The sequence below is a fragment of the Botryllus schlosseri genome, chromosome 8, assembly GCF_051294905.1.
Source record: "Botryllus schlosseri isolate E-star chromosome 8, Bs_hap1, whole genome shotgun sequence".
Lineage (NCBI taxonomy): Eukaryota > Metazoa > Chordata > Ascidiacea > Stolidobranchia > Styelidae > Botryllus > Botryllus schlosseri.
Genome location: NC_137243.1, coordinates 1,581,302 through 1,600,065, shown reverse-complemented (window position 1 = coordinate 1,600,065; position 18,764 = coordinate 1,581,302). Strand labels below are relative to the sequence as shown.

The following is an 18,764-nucleotide window of genomic DNA, read 5'->3' as shown; positions in this document are numbered from 1 at the left end:
CTGCGAACGGATTCAAACGATTACATTTCGAGCTTTATGACGAAACTAAAGCCAATCACTTCATCACTCGTCCTCTGTCCCGATATCGCTGCAAGAATTCTGCCACGGATCGTCGTTCTGAATGGAATCGTTTGGAGAGAACTTTGTCAAAAATCAGGAGCATGATCCGTTTTAGTGCAACAAAAATTAAAAAAAAAAGATTTTGGCATTTTTTAGTAAATTAAAAATTTCAAACTATAAGAACTCCGCAATCACCGGTTGGAATGATTTCCAATTTGGTGTGCGCCGTTTTTTAGGCAACCTAACAATTTAATCGCCAGCCAGCAAGATTTAGGAAAAAAGTTTTTTAAAAAAATGCCCTACTGGTCAATAAAATGCAAATAATTTTTTTGGCAGATCATCTAGGAGCCGTTTCTAGGGTTTTCAAGGTTGCTGTTCACATCAGTTTTGCTAGATTGGCTTTAGAAAAAAATATATTTACACCCTTGAAAAGGCCATTCTCTTTATATACCCTTGGACATTACATGGTACGAAGTAAATCTTAGCTTTTTATACTTTTTCTATGAAAAGATAACACTGGTCAACACAAATTTTGGTACAAAGAAATTTTCAATGGTTTTGGGGTATTTGCAGGTCGCAATATCCAAAAATGACATTGGTTTTTCCGAATTGGCTCGATTCTTTGAGATATTCCATATTTTAGTTTCAAAAAATACTAAAAAACACAATTTTGACATACCGGTAGGTAAAAGTAGTCTTCAGAAAAAATAAGGGCGTATGAAAAATTCAAAAGTATCGATGTTACAAAAAATATTTATATTTTCGAACTTGGCGCCAGTAAAACAAAGTTGTATAAAAAAATCGATCAAATGATACATACTGTAACATAGTCTTATCATTGTAACGCTTGCATGCTATGCATTGCTGCAAAGTCGATCAGGAGCCTGATGTCCGCGACCAGCCTTCACGCGAATCACTTCCAACAGGCCCCTGGCTGATGAAATGACTTTCGTATCTGCCACTGATCAATAGCATAACCCGCACAATGACCATGACAATGACAATGAATAATGACCAATTGCGTCAAGCGATTTTTTAGTAGAATACCGATTTTCAAACTTTCGGGGCCATTTCGGGGTAGGTCCATTGTCCCGACAAGAGTTTTATTCTCGGAATCAGTCCGACACGAGCTTAGATTAATACCAGTTTTATTAAACAATAAGTCCGTGGTCAGAAGAGCCCTGGATAGGTTGGATATTGGGTACTTATACATGTACATGTTAGTTACAGGCTTTTTACTTACCCATATTATTCTGTATTCTTTCTTCCTCTGCTTCCAGAATTTTGAGCATCTCACTTAAATTGGCAAATTCATCGAATGGGTCAACAACTTCTACCTGTGGCGAATGAGCTCTTTCATCATTTGAGTCATCGATCTCATCCACACATCCATAATCTAAAAAAAAATTGACATCCATATTTTGTTTCAGTCTAATGATGAAGAAGAGGAATATAGCCTCATCCCTCTATTTCATCCAATGTGTTGGAATTACCAAAAAGGGTCGACTACTACGAAAATAACCGAACAGGCTCATCACAAAAATGTTTAGATGGCCAAGCCAAAATCACTGAAACGGGATTACTACCGCCAAGCCTGTAGGTGACACATCAGCGTGCCGCGGCTCACAGTTTGGAAACCACTGGACTACATAGTGGGATGCATAGAGACTACTAAAAATGGGATGGACTCAAAACGTAACATGTTGCAGATGTCGATGTCATCGACATTAGTCCATGCGAATTCTGCACACCATTGTGAATAGGAACACTCATCAGTACGATCACTACTCATCACATGAGGCGGCGCAATGTTAATGGAATTTTTATTGATAAAACATCGACGGAAGTACCCCTTTGCTTGCCAGCAATAATATTCACAGTGGGATGTTTGCACATTCACAAATGAAAAATAACTGAATACCACATCAAGTAAATGTATTGGTTGAAGATAGAATCAGAGGAGTTCCAATTGTTGAATAGAATTATCATATAACGCTCTATAAGATTATAGCCAGGGATTTATACCGAACGCTACCATAGTTATAATGATGAATTGTCCCAGTAAATGAGCTAAGGGTTGTAATGACTTGTACTTTCTTTTTGACTCGACTTGACTCGACTCGGGTCAATTTGTGTATTGACTTGACTTGTACTAGTGTTGGACCAAGTCATATGACTCAACATAACTATACATAAATTATCCAAGTCTCGTATGGATCAGGACCGATAACTGCAAAATAGGCCCAGAAACCGTATTTAACTGTTTTCTTTAGAGTGTGAAAAATGAGCATATTATTATTCGAGACTTTCATTCAAGCGTTTCATAAAAGTAAGTTGGACCTGACTTGAAATCGATACTGAACAGTAAACGACTTGTACTCAGACTCAAGACTTAATACTATGACTCGGATTCGACTTGTTGCTCAATGACTTGGACTACGATGTGACTCGGTGATGAATTGAAAATGACTCGATTTGACTCGAGTCAAAACTATTAAAGTCACTTGTGACTCGGAGCCTTGGGACTTGGTTACAAACCTGAATGAGATTGAGGTTATGAAGCAAAGGTCAGATGAACAAAATTCACCCGCTTTCTTATCCTTATTATTGCCCATTTAAATCTAGTGAAGGCTGCCCTTGCACACGAACCAGACAATGGAATATGGCAAAACTTTGAAAATATATGTACAGCATCGTATGAACAAAAAATAATCAGGGGCATTTGATAGCAACATCACAAAAATAAAATGAAAAAATATCGACTCCACTGTGTTAAGAGTTTTATCATGAAGACTACCGTGGTCGGAATGATGTCTTTCCCACTATAAGTGTGATCTTCCAAAATTAAACAAGATTGCGATAGAGAGAGACCTAAAGAATCCAATTGCTGAATATTTATCAGTTGAATACTTTACCATCATTAAGAATTGCCAATATTGATCAAGACGCTGCTCTTATCCATGACCCTAGCACTGAAACACACTAAAATGTCGAAAACGAATCTGTGTACAACAGCGAAGGAAACCAAATACACAAAAAAAAACTCTGCCATTTTGTTGGTAACGTAAGGATAACAAAATAAGACAAAAGCAACTTAATTTTCGTTGGAATTATGGCGTATGATGAAGGAATATGTTATCTGGTATTTACCAAATTCACAATCATGGTCTTCTAATCTCCAACAGGGATGATCTTCAATCTGCCAAATAGTCGGGCGGTAGCGGCGTTCTTTGCTCATCATCAATTTGAATAAGTGTGAAAAGGTATTAGGGTTCGGAACTAATAGGTGAGCAATACGGACATTCCCCTTAATTATATTGGAATCCCTCAAATCCGGCTCAGGTCCGAATGAGGATTTTCCATAGCTCATAATGTAGTGAAATAGAGCTCCCAAAGAGAAAGTGTCTGATTTTAATGATATGTAAGCATTTCCAAAACTTTCAGGAGAGCGGTATCCAACAGTACCAAACCTATATTCACAAAAAACCATTGAACGTTTCGACTTGATTTCCTGGCTTATACCAAAATCGGCAATTTTTACACGTTGCTGGTCCAGTGTGAGCAAAATGTTTGCAGGTTTCAAGTCTTTGTGGATAATACATTTATCGTGAATGTATTTCATGCCTTCGATAATTTGTATGCAGTATCTCAAACTCAGTTGCAAGTTGTAAGATGTGTTTGTTAAATATTGATTCAAATCATCTTTACAGCATAACTCCAACACTAGAAATCTCTCATTGAATATGCTGTCGACGGCGCCAGATTGGATGAGTGATATCACGTGCGTATGCGTTCCAAGTTTTTCGAGAATCTTCACTTCTTTGTTAGTCTGATCAGTTTCTTGCGGGAATTTAATTGCACATTGGCGATTACTCAGTACACGACTTAATATTTCTCCTTGGTACACATTTTTGCACTTGCTCAAGCATCTCTGTGGAAACATCACAATAGTATCGGAGAGGTTCTTCAATTCTGCAAAATTTAAATTTATACAATCGTAAATAAGCCAATCCTTTTTTTTAGCTATTTTGATGAAACCAATAACTTTTATGTTCATTTAGGTAGGCCTATTACTTTCTTGACCTATAAATACTTTGGAAACGTCTAACTGCATGCTGTGACAAATGATGTAACGCTCTTTTCAAAAGTCTTCATGATCCCGATGAAACAATGAACGCAAGCTTATCAATACCAAAAATGAATTAGCTACGAAATCAAGATACTACATAATTCGGAAACATATTTTGAAAACGTATTTTTAAAATTCTTAGAAAATGTACCGGTTTCATCGGATACGTCAATAGAGTCACTGTCAGTGCTAGATGATTCGTCGGTATCAGATGATTGATCTAAAATAGAACGTACAATTGCGTCACTATTAATTGTATATGTACAAAGTGTAGGCATTCACCAATGTTGCACTAGCATACCATTAGTAATATTGCCATGGACTTTTTGTTTGTTTTGGCTTGCGTATCAAATGGATTGGCTTGCGTATCAAACGGAACAGCTAGAATTTATAAGTAGTTACCGCAATTTTCCATGTATAATGCGCAAAATTGTGCCGATATTTTTTCCCTAAAATAGGGGAGGTGCGTATTATACATGGGTACAACAAGCCCTGGAAAAAATCTTCCTCGATAGAAAACTTGAAATCACACCTTTCTCCATTTTGTTTCCAATCGCACATCACTTTCAGCCATCGCGCCCAGTAATTCGTATTATCATTGTAACGCGCTGCCAATTAACGAGCAGCACAGCACGCCGTCTCCTGCTGAGTCAGTTTGCTGTTCGTACGTAGGCCTACGACGGTACGTTTGTACATAATGAGATTGATTTATTTTGCTGTTCTTGAGTAAATCACACTAACATGTAACATAGTAACTCCCGCCATTTACTCTCTTCAAAATTTTAGTGTTTTTTGGCTGTAACTCGTTTTGTGTTCACAATAGATAAAACTTTCTTCTTAGGACTTATATAAACATGATGTTTCTGCAGCTTTTGAGCTATATATCATGACTCTACGACTAGTGGTTGTCGTGATGGGCAATTTCACCCCCTCCCGCGCAGAAATTGGGGATTGCCAGCTGAAAAGTTGGGCAATTCCAAAAATCAATTTTTTATTGAATTCATTTGTCGGGAAGAACCCCCTTTTTTGATTTGAAAAAAAAGTTATTTTCACTCCACCCTAAATTAGTACGCCCCCTGCATTCAGTGCGCACCACGCCTGTTGGACTGTAGCGTTTAAGCCAGCGATTACATCTTGCGTGTTGTATATGCGATAGTTCATGACTGTGGTTGACGCGATGAAGCAGCGCGCACGTGCAGCATGATGATGTAGCCCAGGGGTCGCCAACTCAAATCGGGTCGCGGGCCACTTTTCAAATTTTGTAGCGGCCGCGGGCCGCATGAATTCTATATCGATATCAAGTATTCAACCACGTTTTGAAACTCTACGTCAGTACCACACTGTACTACCTAACATAGGCAATTGGCATATTGAAAACAAAAGAAGTGATATTTTAAGGACTCAAAATACAATAAAGGATCACGGTAATCAATTTCATTTTATTTTGAACTCTGAGCTGTGCAGGATATACCTGGAAACGCTTTTGGGGGCTAGCGAGATACGTTACTAGCTGAAAGACGATCTCCACGTAAAGCTAGATCGTGTGGGGAAGCCCTAAGCCAGTGCTTCTCAATCCTATTTAGACATGCCCCCTTTATGATACTGAAAAATTACGCGCCCCCCCCCCCTTATCGTCATATCACAAAATGCATCCATCGTGCTAGTAATACCAACAGATAGTTCGATGGCATGGAAGGTTACGAATGTTCATGAGAGAATTCTAATGAATTCTGGATTATACACAGAGCAATCTATAACTATGAGTTCGAGGTAAATCGCGCTCGGCGCGAAAAAATTTTCAGTTAACCGCAGCTTCGCGCCCCCTTCAGCTGCTTTTAAGCCCCCAGTTTCAGTACTTCTACCCTAAGCCGTTTTCTAAGCGTCTCGGTCTTGGCAGTGTTTGTACCATTGCACGTCAATTTCAACATTTCAAAGTGTTTTCTTAGCTTTCTTCCGAAATCTCAAATCAAGTCGCGGGCCGCAGAATATGACCTCGCGGGCCGCATGCGGCCCGCGGGCCGCGTGTTGATGACCCCTGAGTAGCCTATACGTCATTGCCAGAATGAAGCAACACGTTTTGTCACCAGCAGCGTACGCACAACTTCAGTGTTGTCAGCCTACAACTGCTGCTGTTGAACGCTCTTTTTCCATTAATGGAAAGCTAGTTAGTAAGGACATACACTTTCTACCAGAGAATGTTGGACAGTCTCTTTTGATGTACCACAATTTTTTTAATTATTTCTAACACAATGCGTAATGTAACTAATGGAATTCTGCAGAATGCCAGATTAAGTTAAAATAAAGTTTTTTTCATGTAAAAAGTTGTCAGTCAGAGGCAAAAAGTTTATTTTTAGGCACCAAGTTGTCATATTGTCTTCCTGATCTACGCCGAAAAATGAACTGTCTTGAAAGTGACCTTCCAATTACAAATTCAAATTACAAACAACGCTTCGCTATCCACGTCCGAATGGATTAGTAGCTTTCCCGTAGCTTTCCTGCCGTTAAAATTTAGGCGTGTAGTGCAACGTTGATGTTACCGCCGAATGGAGAAGTCGATCAATATCTAGATTTTCGGAATCAGTGCTATAGGTATTTAGATTAAAACCAGTAAATATAAATTATGGGTTATTTACGATGAATTGCGCTATCACAGGATGATTAGTAGCCTACGAGTTTGTACAGAGAAAATATGGCGCTCACGGCGAATCCCATGTAGTGAGCTTGAATTAGTACTATGATGACGTCACGAATTTTTGATTGTGACGTAACAATTGATTGACATGTATGTCTCTTTGGGAGTTAAAATGGAAAGTATAGGGCTAACATGGCTCTTCAAACGAAAAAGGTTCCCGACCACTGGTCTACTTCATGATTTAACTGTAATCGTAATTGTAATCGTAATCGCGAGATTCATAAGTAATCGTAATCGCAATCGATTACATTCATGAAGTACCCCACCCCATGTCTGCATCCAACAATTGTATTACAGTCTTATTCCGTTCACCATTAGGAACAAGTTGGCGACATTGACACCCAATTCCTAGAAGGAAAAAAATGCACAATGAATATTATAGTATTAGAGTGATTGATTACTTCGGTACTGACCCCCATTGACAGATAGAAGTGTCTTGCATGACACGCAATCAAGAATTATATGCCAACTGCACAATGGTATCCTACCTCATGCTATACGGTGTTGGTTATAACGATAGCTAAACATATTTTTACTACGATAAAAAAAAACAGGCGTCCCTGTAGCATTAGGATTAGCTAAACGCCGCATCATTTAATTAACAATTCAGCATATAACGTGAATGCTTCCCTGATGCTTGCAATTCTGAACATAACCCATTCAAGAATTTGAGCAAACCTGATATTGCTGGGCCGCCAGTCGTGCCTCTTGGCACCCCTTGCGGAGATAAGTCACACCCCGATGCGAGCTGCGGATAATCATAAACGACACCGAAATTGCGTATTGCGGAAAGCACAACATTTTTGTCGCCATTTGTGAACTGAAAAGGTTTTTGGTTTGTGCGGCGCCACCGGTGTTTTTTTTTCGCAGATTCACTTACTTTTATAGATTTGTGCTTGCTGTTGCTTTCCGTGGCCATTAACGCGTCTACTTCCTCGAACAGACATTTCTTTCGCAACTGCAGTTCCAAGATGAAACTATCTATCGACTTCAGAAGATTGATCAAGGAAAATAGAAAACAGGAAGATATATTTGTAAAGTTACGGGCGGCGGGACCTGTGATATTTCGTCTTTAATTTTCTTGCAATATTCTACCAACTTCTCCATTCTCTCTCGTAAATCGGAGTCCGATTCTGCCAGTTTGGTATGGAGTCACATGAACTAAAAACAAAGGCAGGGTCAGAATGGGAGAAAAGTTTGAGGGTCCCACCTGAATGAGAATGTTTCCAAATGGATCAACTTACCTGTCCCAGCAATGAACCCGTCCTGAACGTATTCTTCTATATATATGTATGCGCTCAAGATGTTGCTGTATCTTTCTGCTTCGATGTGGTAGCTTTATCAAAATACTTTCATATAAGTAACTCGTTATTTACAATTGTATCAACTGAGATCAGAATAATCAAAACCATTAAAATAGGTAAAAGTCCTTGACCGACCGGAAACGAAGTCACGTCCAGACCTGGACATATAGAAAGTTTTCAGCTTTTTAGAATTCGATTAAAATAAGAGCTACTGTTTTTCTAAATGATATTAGAATTAGAGCTACAAAGTAGGGTTGTTTAATTTTTTTTCAATTTCACTCGCTTAGTGATAAAAGTGTCAGACTGTCTAAGAAAACTCTGCACAAATAATTTGGGTCAATTCCGACCATTGAAGGGCGCAATCTTAAATTGAAATTTCGACCATTTTTGTTAATTTATTATTTACGGTGGCAAATTTCGATGCTTTGATATGACCGAATGTCGTGTTTCAGGAATGCCTGATGCTTTTTCACGGGTTTACATCTTGATACCTGGGATGTGATAGAGTTGAGACAATGAAATTGCTGATTAATTTGACACTGATTTGCTGGGAATGATTCAACACAATTGAAATAGTCTCGTCAAAACGATGGTGTTATATATAAATGAATAAAATAAATAAAATACTTTCAAGGCTGAAATCGGACACCACGAAAAGAAAATGGATTGAAACACAGGTAAAATACAGCAAAATATATTTCTCAGGTTAATATCGATACCGATACCCCAAAGTATCTTCTGTCGCGCCGATGCAGATTTGACGACGTTGTGGCTGTATTCTTCGCAATGCATTGTGGTATTAGGTTTTCGCGAGTCCTATACAGGCCTACCTCTACATTGCGAATTGTGAATGCTGAGACATAATTTTCGAATTTTAGCGGATCCGCATCAGCAGGCAATTTATATGTACCGTGGTGTAGTGAGGGTTGCATTTAAAACTGGAAGCAATTTAAAACGAACATGCTTAAAACAAGGCCCAAATGATTATGAAAGACTGCAAGTCCTAGTCCTTGCATACTTGTATGTAGACTAGACATGCTATTTCCAGAGATGGTCAAAGTAGCCAGGAAATCTACTCAAGTACTAGTAGTAGAAGTACTTCTTCCACATGCAACCTGAAACTACTGGAAGTATAAGTAGAATTGACTGACTTTAAATCTACTCAAGTAAGTAAGTAGTTTTGAAAAGTCCCAATTCGTTCGCATGGGCTGTAAAAAGCTGCAAATTGATATATATAGTATTGATATGAAAATGCGATACTAATCCTGTGTTTACTAGAAGACCCCGTTCTAGAGAATATGATGGCATGGCACCCTACCCCATATTATAAGGCCCAAGTTTAGGCGGAGAGCAATTCGGAGAAGTCGTACTGTATGTGACTTCGACACATTGCGCGATTGGTATACGTTAATAACAATGTGGATCGTAATATAGATATATTTGATGTAGCTTTATTTTCGGAAAATAGAGGCATTACTACACTTTCTTTTATGCTTTAAAATGTATGTTCTGCAGAAAAAAGAACTGAAAGTAATTAGAACTCAAAATATGATACTCGGAATTGAAAGTAAAATACAAATACCACTTCTAAAAAGCGTAAAATATATTTAATGTCTTTTGTCCATAAAGCTTCAGACGTGATCTGCTAAAACTGGTTTAACATTAAAAAACCAAGCAATCCTGTACCTAAATTATATTCAATGATACTTTCGTGAAAACATATTTGTCACTCCATAACTACTGTGATGAAAGCGCAACAAAATTGCTGGACTTTACTGGACTAATATGAATATTAAATGTTCGTACTCCGAGAAAACAGCCGCGAAATTCCTCAGGATATTTTTCGTATCGAGGGACTAAACTACTTCTACTTGTCAAACTGAAAATAGCGAAAAGTAAATAAGCAGACCACAAAATATTACGAAGTCGAAGTAGAAAAAAATCAGATCTAATTGAGTAAGTACCATAAGTAGAGGAAAACTACTTGAGTACTTACAAAAAGTATAAGTAGGCTGCTTCGTTACTGACCACCTATGGTTATTTCACTACTTCTTAAATTTCGTTTCTGAACAATGTTATTAATAGTGTGTAATGAGAAAATCATTCAATTATATCTTTGTATTAGTTGCTGACTCACACAAGAGCTACACTTCGATTGTTTGATCTGCATTTTAATTGTGCAGGATTGGATTTATGTCATGTTTGAATGATTCATGCATATTAGGATATTAGAGAGTCAATGTTATAAAAACTGAAAAAATGAAGGATATTTAGAAAGGCATTCTTTTACGTTAATTGTATAGTGAATAATTCGAGATGTGCCACAATGAAATATACCGACTCCACAGCCCTGGTTGGTACATATTATTTTTATTCAACTTAATATGACTAATTGTAGTATATCTTTGAAAGCACTTGCTTTAATATAAAGAAGTTTGAGTATAGGAGGCAGGAACATTTTCACAAACTCCGACCACGACTCCGATTTCATTAAGGAAAAAATTAGCGAAACTCCGACTGCACGGCCCTGGTACTGACGTAAAGTTTTAAAAACTTGGTTACTCAACTGTGTGGCCTATTTTTCTCCTTATTGCATTCTTGCCTGCACGAAATTTAAAAGTGATCCGCGACCCGTTTTGAGTTGACGACACCTGCACTTTACAGATCTCCTGCAAGGCTGAAGTCTTTCCATTGGAGAAAATGTTACAGTCATGCCTACGTGTTCTCAGGAAGCGACCTTAAGATCAGGGAAAAGGTTTTCTGTATTCCAGTAACTCAAAACATCACAGTCCGTGTTCTCACACTCTACTGGATAATAGACTCCCACTTTATCCTCTAATACAGCGGTTCTCAATTTTTTTTAGATACGCCCTCCTTTTTGATAGTGAAAAATTTTGCACCTACCTTACCGTCACATCACAAATGCAATCGAAATGCAGGCAATCCCAACGGATAGTTTGATGACACGGATGGTTATGACTGTTGATCAGAGAATTCTCAAAAATGAAATTAGGACTTATACACAGAGCAATGACCATGAATTGGAGGTAAATAGCACATAGGGCGTGAAATATTTTATTTAACCGCAGCTTCGCCCCCCTCTTCACATGTTTTCACACCCCACCCACCCACCCCTTCCAAGGGGGGCCGGGCCAGACAGTTTGAGAACCACTGCTCTGATACATTTTCTTAGACGATTTTGTGCTCCATCGATGCAGCTGACTGGATATCATATGATCCCTAAAGCTCGTAATGATGCAGCCTGTATTTTAGTTGAGTGTGATTTTTACTCAATAAACTCTGTCTCTCCTAGGTTAGATCTGAAGCAATGATCCTCTTTTTTCTTGGTATAGTCGAGAAGGCATGAAAGTGAACAAGCCTGTGTGGCTGTGTTAACTATTTATTTTTGTATGTTGCTGTTCTGTTTCTGATCGAAACTAGAATGTTATGCCAGATTACATGCTACTATACCAGCATGGCTATAATTAGTCACAATAACTACTATGACTGTTCGGCAGGGGCGGGCATTTCTTTTTCCGCGGGAGAATCAGAAAATAGGTTGGCCGGCTGGGTCAAATATTTTAGCTGTATTTTCCATTGCAATAATTTTATTTTTAAATTTAAAGCATGGAATTACATTATTAATAAATGCTGCACAGTGGATATGTTGATATTGGGTAATGAGAAAGTGACAGTTAATTAATAAAAAATAATACTGATAATTTGTCGTTATAATTCGAAACAATGGTAAATATGATACATTTTAAACTCTCCTTAAACCCCTATCCACGTATTTCACGACATTCAGGGAAGAGTTCATAAAGTTGGATTATCACTGAAGTCGATTATCGCGATTATCAGGATTTAGCATTTCAGGAAAACGGAAATCGGTTGATCGCAGAGCATAAAGTTAGTTTTAATCTCATGATTTTACAGACCGTAACAAACTATAGATAATACACTACAAAAATAATTAGACTAAGTTAGTCTCATATTTGAGACATTAGTATGATTCAGTATGATTTTCAGCAATTTGAGTCTTAATGATGAAATGAGGTCTCAAAACTGAGACTGTTTCAGCGTTTTAGGACCATATAGACTTGTCACGATTCTTCGGTCTCAAAAATGAGCCCAATTAACGCGTCTTATAAGACGTCTATTAAGAAAATTTAATACAACACATAACTAGCTTATTGCGACAATTTTTGATGCTGCAGTTTTTTGCTCTTGTTTTAGGACGAATTTTGCTAGTTAAGAAACATTGTGATCCCTGACCGAAAAGTTGTCTAAAATAAGAACACAGAATACACAAATAGCTTGTGGAGACAATTTTTATGCTTCAGTCTTTGGTCTTGTTTTTAAGACAAATTATGCTATAGTCTCCTAGTCAAGAAATATCGCGGTCCCTGGTATTAAAAAGATGCCCGGAAAGTAGCCTATATATTGTTCTGAGTTTTAGATATCAAGTATAGTAAGTGGCATGTACCTTGATAACATTATCTAGTCTAGTGAATGTCTTGTGAGCTCCTTAGCACAGTAGGCCTATTATTCCAACGCTGCAAATCCATGTCTCTCTAACGCTTCCCTTTACTCAGAACCTAACTCTGAAAGGTAGGCCCATGAAGCACTGCTACTATTTTCGATCAATTTGGGTCTTACTTTGAGACGGAAAGTATACATGGTAAGACTACCGGAATTGTCCTTGTATAATGAGCAAAATTCTACCGAATACTTGGTCCAAAAATCAGGGGGGAGGTGCGCATTGTGCACAAGTCTCGAAAAAAATCTCCCTCGAAATAAACCTTGATATCACACCTTCATGTTTGTTTTCGATCGCGCATCACATTCAGCCATCGTACCTAGTATTTCGTATTATCAATATTGCGCGCTGCCAATTAGCGAGAGTCGTCTGCGCTACACAACAGTCAGGGATATCTAAAATTTTATGTAAAGTTTTAAATGTTCCTGCAAGAGCACGCGATCTTCTGCTGACTTGATTTGCTATTTGTACTCCAGCAAAAAGGTCATTAATTCACGCACGCTCGCGCGGCAATCCTCGCTAATTATCGCGACAGGACATGTGCGCAAGATATAATAGCTGGCCTAAACAATAGAGGTCGACCGATATTGATTTGTACAGGCCGATGCCGATACCGATATATCGACACACTCACAAGGCCGATAACCGATATCATAGGCCGATTTTAATATGGAAGGCGCTGAGAACAAATTCACCAAAATAATATATAATAGGCAAGAAGGCACTTGATCATGTCACAGAAAGCTGAACAACATACGAAAAAACCGAAATTGAAAATAATTATTGCTTAGTTGTGCGCATTCGTTGAAATTTGGGATAACCCAAAAAGCAAAACATGATACAGAATTTCTAATCAGTCCAGAAAAGGTAGATTGTAATGCAGGAAGCATAGTTTTTTGCATGCTCATTGTTCACCCAGTTACACTCGTCCTGCAAGGGTAAATCTGTCGTATATCGCCCTTTGCGTCGTCGATTTCTTAAGATTGAGAACACGGAGCATTGAATTTCCAATATTTTTGATTTTTTCTCAAATATAAAATATCGGCCGCGATATCGGCCTTCATATCCGATATCGATAATTGGAAAAGCTCAAAATGTCGGCCTCGATAATCGGCCATGTCGATAATCGGTCGACCTCTACTAAACAGTCGTATCTCCAACAGGCCTGGTGCGTGCGATGTAATCATTGTCCTGAGCATTTGCATCTGTAATAATATGCCTCGTGCGCAAGACATCGTCGCTGGCCTAAACTTTCGCGTCACGCGCCTCACAGGCTTTGACTGCTATCTACAATCGTTTAGAGAGTGCCGTTAGGTGTTTAATGATTAACGATTAAGTTATATCATAATTGTTCATCAGCGGCGTCGTAAAACAGAATGACATCGAATATAACAATCGCTGGTAGCTTATCCTACGCGCAATCGTTTTCCTTACTTGTTTAATGATTAACGATGGTTACATCATAATTGTTCATTAGTGACGTCGTAAAACAGAATGACAACGAATACTAATACATAAACCATCGCTGGTCACTTATCCTGCGCGCAAATTTGTCAACACGAGAAGTCTGTATAATCGGCATTTACGCATATGTACTGCGAATGCAGGGTGCGTACTATACATTAGGGCTCTTCAAAAATGACTTTTTTCTCAAATCGCACTGGCTACTTGATAAAATTGTTAAGTTACCTAATTTAAGCCTACACACCAAATTTGGTTCAATTCCAACCAGTAGCCGCATTGCTAGAGAAGAAGAAAGTTTCTATTTATTATATAAAAATAAATAACAAAAAATTTGAAAATTTTCTGTTCACCTCATGAAAGTACTGGGTGGTCTATAGAAACGATTCTCACCAAATTTGGTTGAATTCCAACCAGTACAAGCGGAATTATAGCCGTCGAAAAATTTGAATTTGAATAAAATAGTATTTACGGAATCGTATTCACTATAAATGATTAAAGAATTGGTCACCGTAAATACTATTTTATTTATATTCCAATTTTTTCGACGGCGATAACTCCACTTCCACTGGTTGGAATTGAATCAAATTTGGTGGACATCGTTTTTATAGACCACAGAACACTTTCATGACAGAACACTTTCATGGGGTGAACAGAAAAACTTTTTGTAATTTATTTTTATATAATAAATAGAAACTTTTTTATCCTGTGGCAATGCGGCTACTCGCTGGAATTGAACCAAATTTGGTGTGTATGCTTAAGTTTGGTAACCTAACAATTTTATCAAGTAGCCAGTGCGATTTCAGAAAAAAGGTCATTTTTGAAGAGCCCTACACATGGATGGATACCGACTTTTTACCGTAATCTACATGCCATTTTCAGGGTGCGTATAGGAAATTATGGTAATTGGTACTGTTACCATACGTCCTCATTTTTGTGGTTTTTGAAAATGTCCTCCGAGGACTCCTTAATGTTATCCTTTTTGGAATGCAATTAGCATTTGTTCATATTGTGCCTTCACGACCACGCTGTGGCGAGATAGCGTAGTGGTATAATCCACAGCTACGACACAGTGTTGGAATCAAGTCACTACCTTCGAGTCACGAGTCATCTCGAGTCATTGCACATTTTGACTCGAGTCAAGTCAAGTCACTCGATTTTTGTAGGTGACTCGAGTCAAGTCGAGTCAAGTCTAGTCAAGTCACGAGTCAAGTCAAAATTCAAGTCAAGTTGATTCTAGAAGTACGAGGCATAATTACGTCATTGCATTTTGATAGCTGTTGGAAAGTCGCCATTTATTTTGAAACGAGGGGCGAATATAGAGTTAAATAGACATGCGAAAAGGCGTCGTATAGCTCACGCATACGTAGAACTGCTGAACTATGTATAAGTTACTGTGTAGTCTCAGTCTATATAGTTATCAGTCAAAATAGAGAAGAGAATATGAAACCTAAAAAACGAATTGATATGAGCCCACCTTCACATGCCCGAGATGCGAAGATGGTTGGCGAGTAAGATAACCTTATAAACTATATTAAAATTTGATTTAAATCATACAAGCGGTTTGGCTGAAGTGAATATCAACCGCATTGAACAGTCTATAGAACAAAGATAGATACTTTGCCATTACATTACTTTACCACTATAGTTTACGACAACGTAAGCTGCAAGCTCATATCACTTCGTTTGCGGTCAATTTATTTGTGATTGAACGATGGAGGCTAAGTAAAACGCACACTCTCAGAGGTCATACCAGCGTTTCGCGTACAATCCGAATATATGCAAGATCAGCCATTCGAAATTGACTCGTAAATTTTACTCAGGGTCACGAGTCAATCCACATTTCTGAAATCTCGAGTCAACTCAAGTCAAATAATTTGAGAGAGATGATATTCATTTTCGCCTGCAGCATCGATATGCTTTGACGACGGAGTTGCGATACGGCCCTGAGGTCATCTAGTCTGCGCCTCCGCTTTTTTCTCCTCCATGCTATCCGTGGATCCAATGGATTGTGGGTTCGAGTCCAACCGAGGTCGACTTCATAATTCCTACCTAAGTGATGGAGGTTTATCTAGGCTCCACCTCGACACCTCATCCGCGTAAGCGGTGTCTTACAAAAAGCCTAGAATCGGACCGTGCCATAAGTCGGCAGTTACGGAATAAACGTAAGGAATATTGGCCTGGTGTAAATTATCATTGTAGTCGACAAACACCATGAATACCTCAAAACAAACAAACCATGTTGACCTATCTTAACCACCTAAATCTTTATAATAACATTCGTCATACCGGATTATGCCTGCAATGCATTTATAAATCAGCATGAATCTATTCGCATATCCAGTCCCAATAGCTGCGCTGAAATTTGTTTGCAATTCGTTTTGGCCGCTTTATGAGCAAGTCATTATTCACATATCAGTATCGAATTGAATAAAATAATCCATCTAAATCTATATTTTAATACATAACTCAACTGGCATATTATTATTATAGGTAAAAACATTGGCATGAGTGGCGCTTATCACAACTGAAGGCTTTTTGCGCCACGGACAGAAACAAGTTAAACAGAAAGTTCATAATATATAACTGAGATAGTTAGGCCTACACATATGCACATAAAAAGGTTTTACAATATTCCTCGAGTCGATCTAACATATTCAACAACATATCGCAGTACTTGTGGATCAGTCAGTAGGGTTCGCATGTCGAAATTTACATTCTTCGACTCTGCATGACGTCGTAAGCGTTCTCTTTGATAGCGGTATTTTCTACAATTCATGAGATAATGCTCTACGGTTTCCTCAATACCACATGCTTCGCACAGTTGCGAGTCGATGCATCCAATCTTGTTGAGATGGTGGTTTAGTCTGCAATGCGTCGTTCTTAACCGCAGCAAAATCGAATTTCCCAACCTTGTATCCACTTCCGATAGTCTGTCATGTACCGAGGGTCGCAGATCTTTGTACGCTCTCCCAGTATCTGTGGATTGATAAATGCGGTCCCACTCATCTTTGCAGCTCTTTAGCAAGTACGACCGTACGTCGGCGAGTGGGATAGCATGATTCCGACGTATGTGTGTATTAGCAGCTCCCGTCCTAGCTAATTGATCTGCAGATTCATTACCGCGTATTCCGGAGTGTCCAGGCACCCATACAAACGAAATGGTGATTTCTGCTGTTCGCAACTGATGGTTCAGCTCAATAATTTCATTCACCAGTGCCGTGTGATATAGTCCCGAATGTTTGATCGCGTCCAATGCACTCAAGGAATCGCTGAATATTGCAACTTTCGTAGTAACTTGACTTTGCCGTACCCATAGTAAGGCATGTTTGATCGCAATGAGTTCCACTGAAAAGATCGAGAGAATTCTTGGAAGCGGGCACGCAATACTTATATTTTGTGCAGGAACGTAAACCGAATATCCGCATCCCGTTTCTGTTTTAGACCCGTCTGTATAGATCTCAGTGCGTTCTTCATAGTTGGCAGATATGTGATCCTTGAAGAGTACTATGACAGTTTCTGTAGATGTTTCTTTACTAATTAAGGGTGATAGTGAGGAATCTACATCGGGAAGTGACGTTGCCCATGGTGGTGTCGATAGTATCACGTTTCCTGCAATATTCTCACAAGACAAGGCATTGACATGAGTAAAGGTACGAAAAGTTGAGAATCGCTCATTAATAAGAGCATACATATCCTCCCACGACTCTTGCAACACCGAATAAGTAGGGTTGTCCGTCTGGGTGGTCAATTGATATCGATATTTGGAACATGCGTACCAGTGCCTCATGTGAAGAGGCATTTCATTGCTTTCAACTTCAAGTACACAGATCGGCGTACTACACATGGCGCCACAGCATATTCTCAGGGCTTGGTTCCTAATCACTTCAATTTTCTTAAGGTGTGTTTTAGGGGCAAAAAAGTAGGCCTCCATTCCATAATCGATCACCGAGCGAATTAATGATTTATACAACATCAACAATACATCTTTAGACCCGCCCCAGGTGGTGCCCGAAAGCATTTTTAGCAAGTTTATGCGTTTGGCACACTTCTTTATAACGTAATCAATATGAATTTTGTAGTTCAACCTCTTATCAAAGTATACTCCAAGATATTTAAAATTGTCTACATATGTTAGATCATCTTCACCCAACCGAAGTATTGGTGCATCCAAATTGCGCTTTCTTGTGATTAACATGGCGACACTCTTTTCTCTCGAAGCCACAAATCCCCATTTCGAACACCATCGGACGAATGCATCCAAGCTAGACTGGATATCAGCAGCGAGTTCATTAATATCTAAACCAGATTCCCAAATTGCACAATCGTCAGCATAAAGACCCACTTTTGATCCTATGTTTGATGGAAGGTCATTGATCATGATTGTAAACAGTATAGGTGATAATACGCTCCCTTGAGGAATGCCGTTTTCCAGATAGCACAAATCTGATAAGGCACAACCAATACGCACTTGAAATGTCCGAATACGCAAAAAATTCTTGATCCACCTCAACATTTTCCCGGATATTCCCATACTTTGGAGTTTTACAATCAGTCCATCCCGCCACACCATATCAT

At 38.7% G+C, this 18,764-nt stretch overlaps 2 protein-coding genes and 2 long non-coding RNA genes across 4 annotated transcripts in view; 1 reads left to right on the top strand and 3 right to left on the bottom strand.

Moving 5' to 3' along the window:
* LOC145444422 (uncharacterized) overlaps positions 1-18,764 on the bottom strand; it is a 153,812-nt gene that overhangs the window by 19,462 nt on the left and 115,586 nt on the right. The window lies entirely within an intron of this gene.
* Positions 1-18,764, top strand: part of LOC145444408 (uncharacterized) — a 69,736-nt gene that overhangs the window by 45,798 nt on the left and 5,174 nt on the right. The window lies entirely within an intron of this gene.
* On the bottom strand, positions 915-9,359 carry LOC145444074 (uncharacterized). The gene is made up of 8 exons (XM_080321984.1): positions 8,126-9,359; positions 7,938-8,042; positions 7,762-7,869; positions 7,560-7,701; positions 4,341-4,409; positions 3,211-4,032; positions 1,304-1,456; positions 915-1,015 (listed from the first exon to the last, which is right to left on the bottom strand). Exons 2-8 carry the CDS (start codon positions 7,986-7,988, stop codon positions 915-917), a joined length of 1,446 nt encoding a protein of 481 aa, XP_080178110.1. The 5' UTR covers positions 7,989-8,042; positions 8,126-9,359.
* Positions 10,660-12,460, bottom strand: LOC145444895 (uncharacterized). Its single transcript, XR_013916814.1, has 2 exons — positions 11,090-12,460; positions 10,660-10,922 (listed from the first exon to the last, which is right to left on the bottom strand). It is a non-coding gene; the product is annotated as an uncharacterized LOC145444895 (long non-coding RNA).

What these genes read in the sequence shown, in the direction of transcription:
- LOC145444074 (XM_080321984.1), bottom strand. Translation starts at nt 7,988, where the DNA reads ATGGAGAAGTTGGTAGAATATTGCAAGAAAATTAAAGACGAAATATCA. An exon ending in TTAAAGACGAAATATCACAG is followed by an intron (nt 7,870 to 7,937) that starts GTCCCGCCGCCC and finishes AATCTTCTGAAG; the next exon opens with TCGATAGATAGTTTCATCTT. An exon ending in TGACGTATCCGATGAAACCG is followed by an intron (nt 4,033 to 4,340) that starts GTACATTTTCTA and finishes TAAATTTTGCAG; the next exon opens with AATTGAAGAACCTCTCCGAT.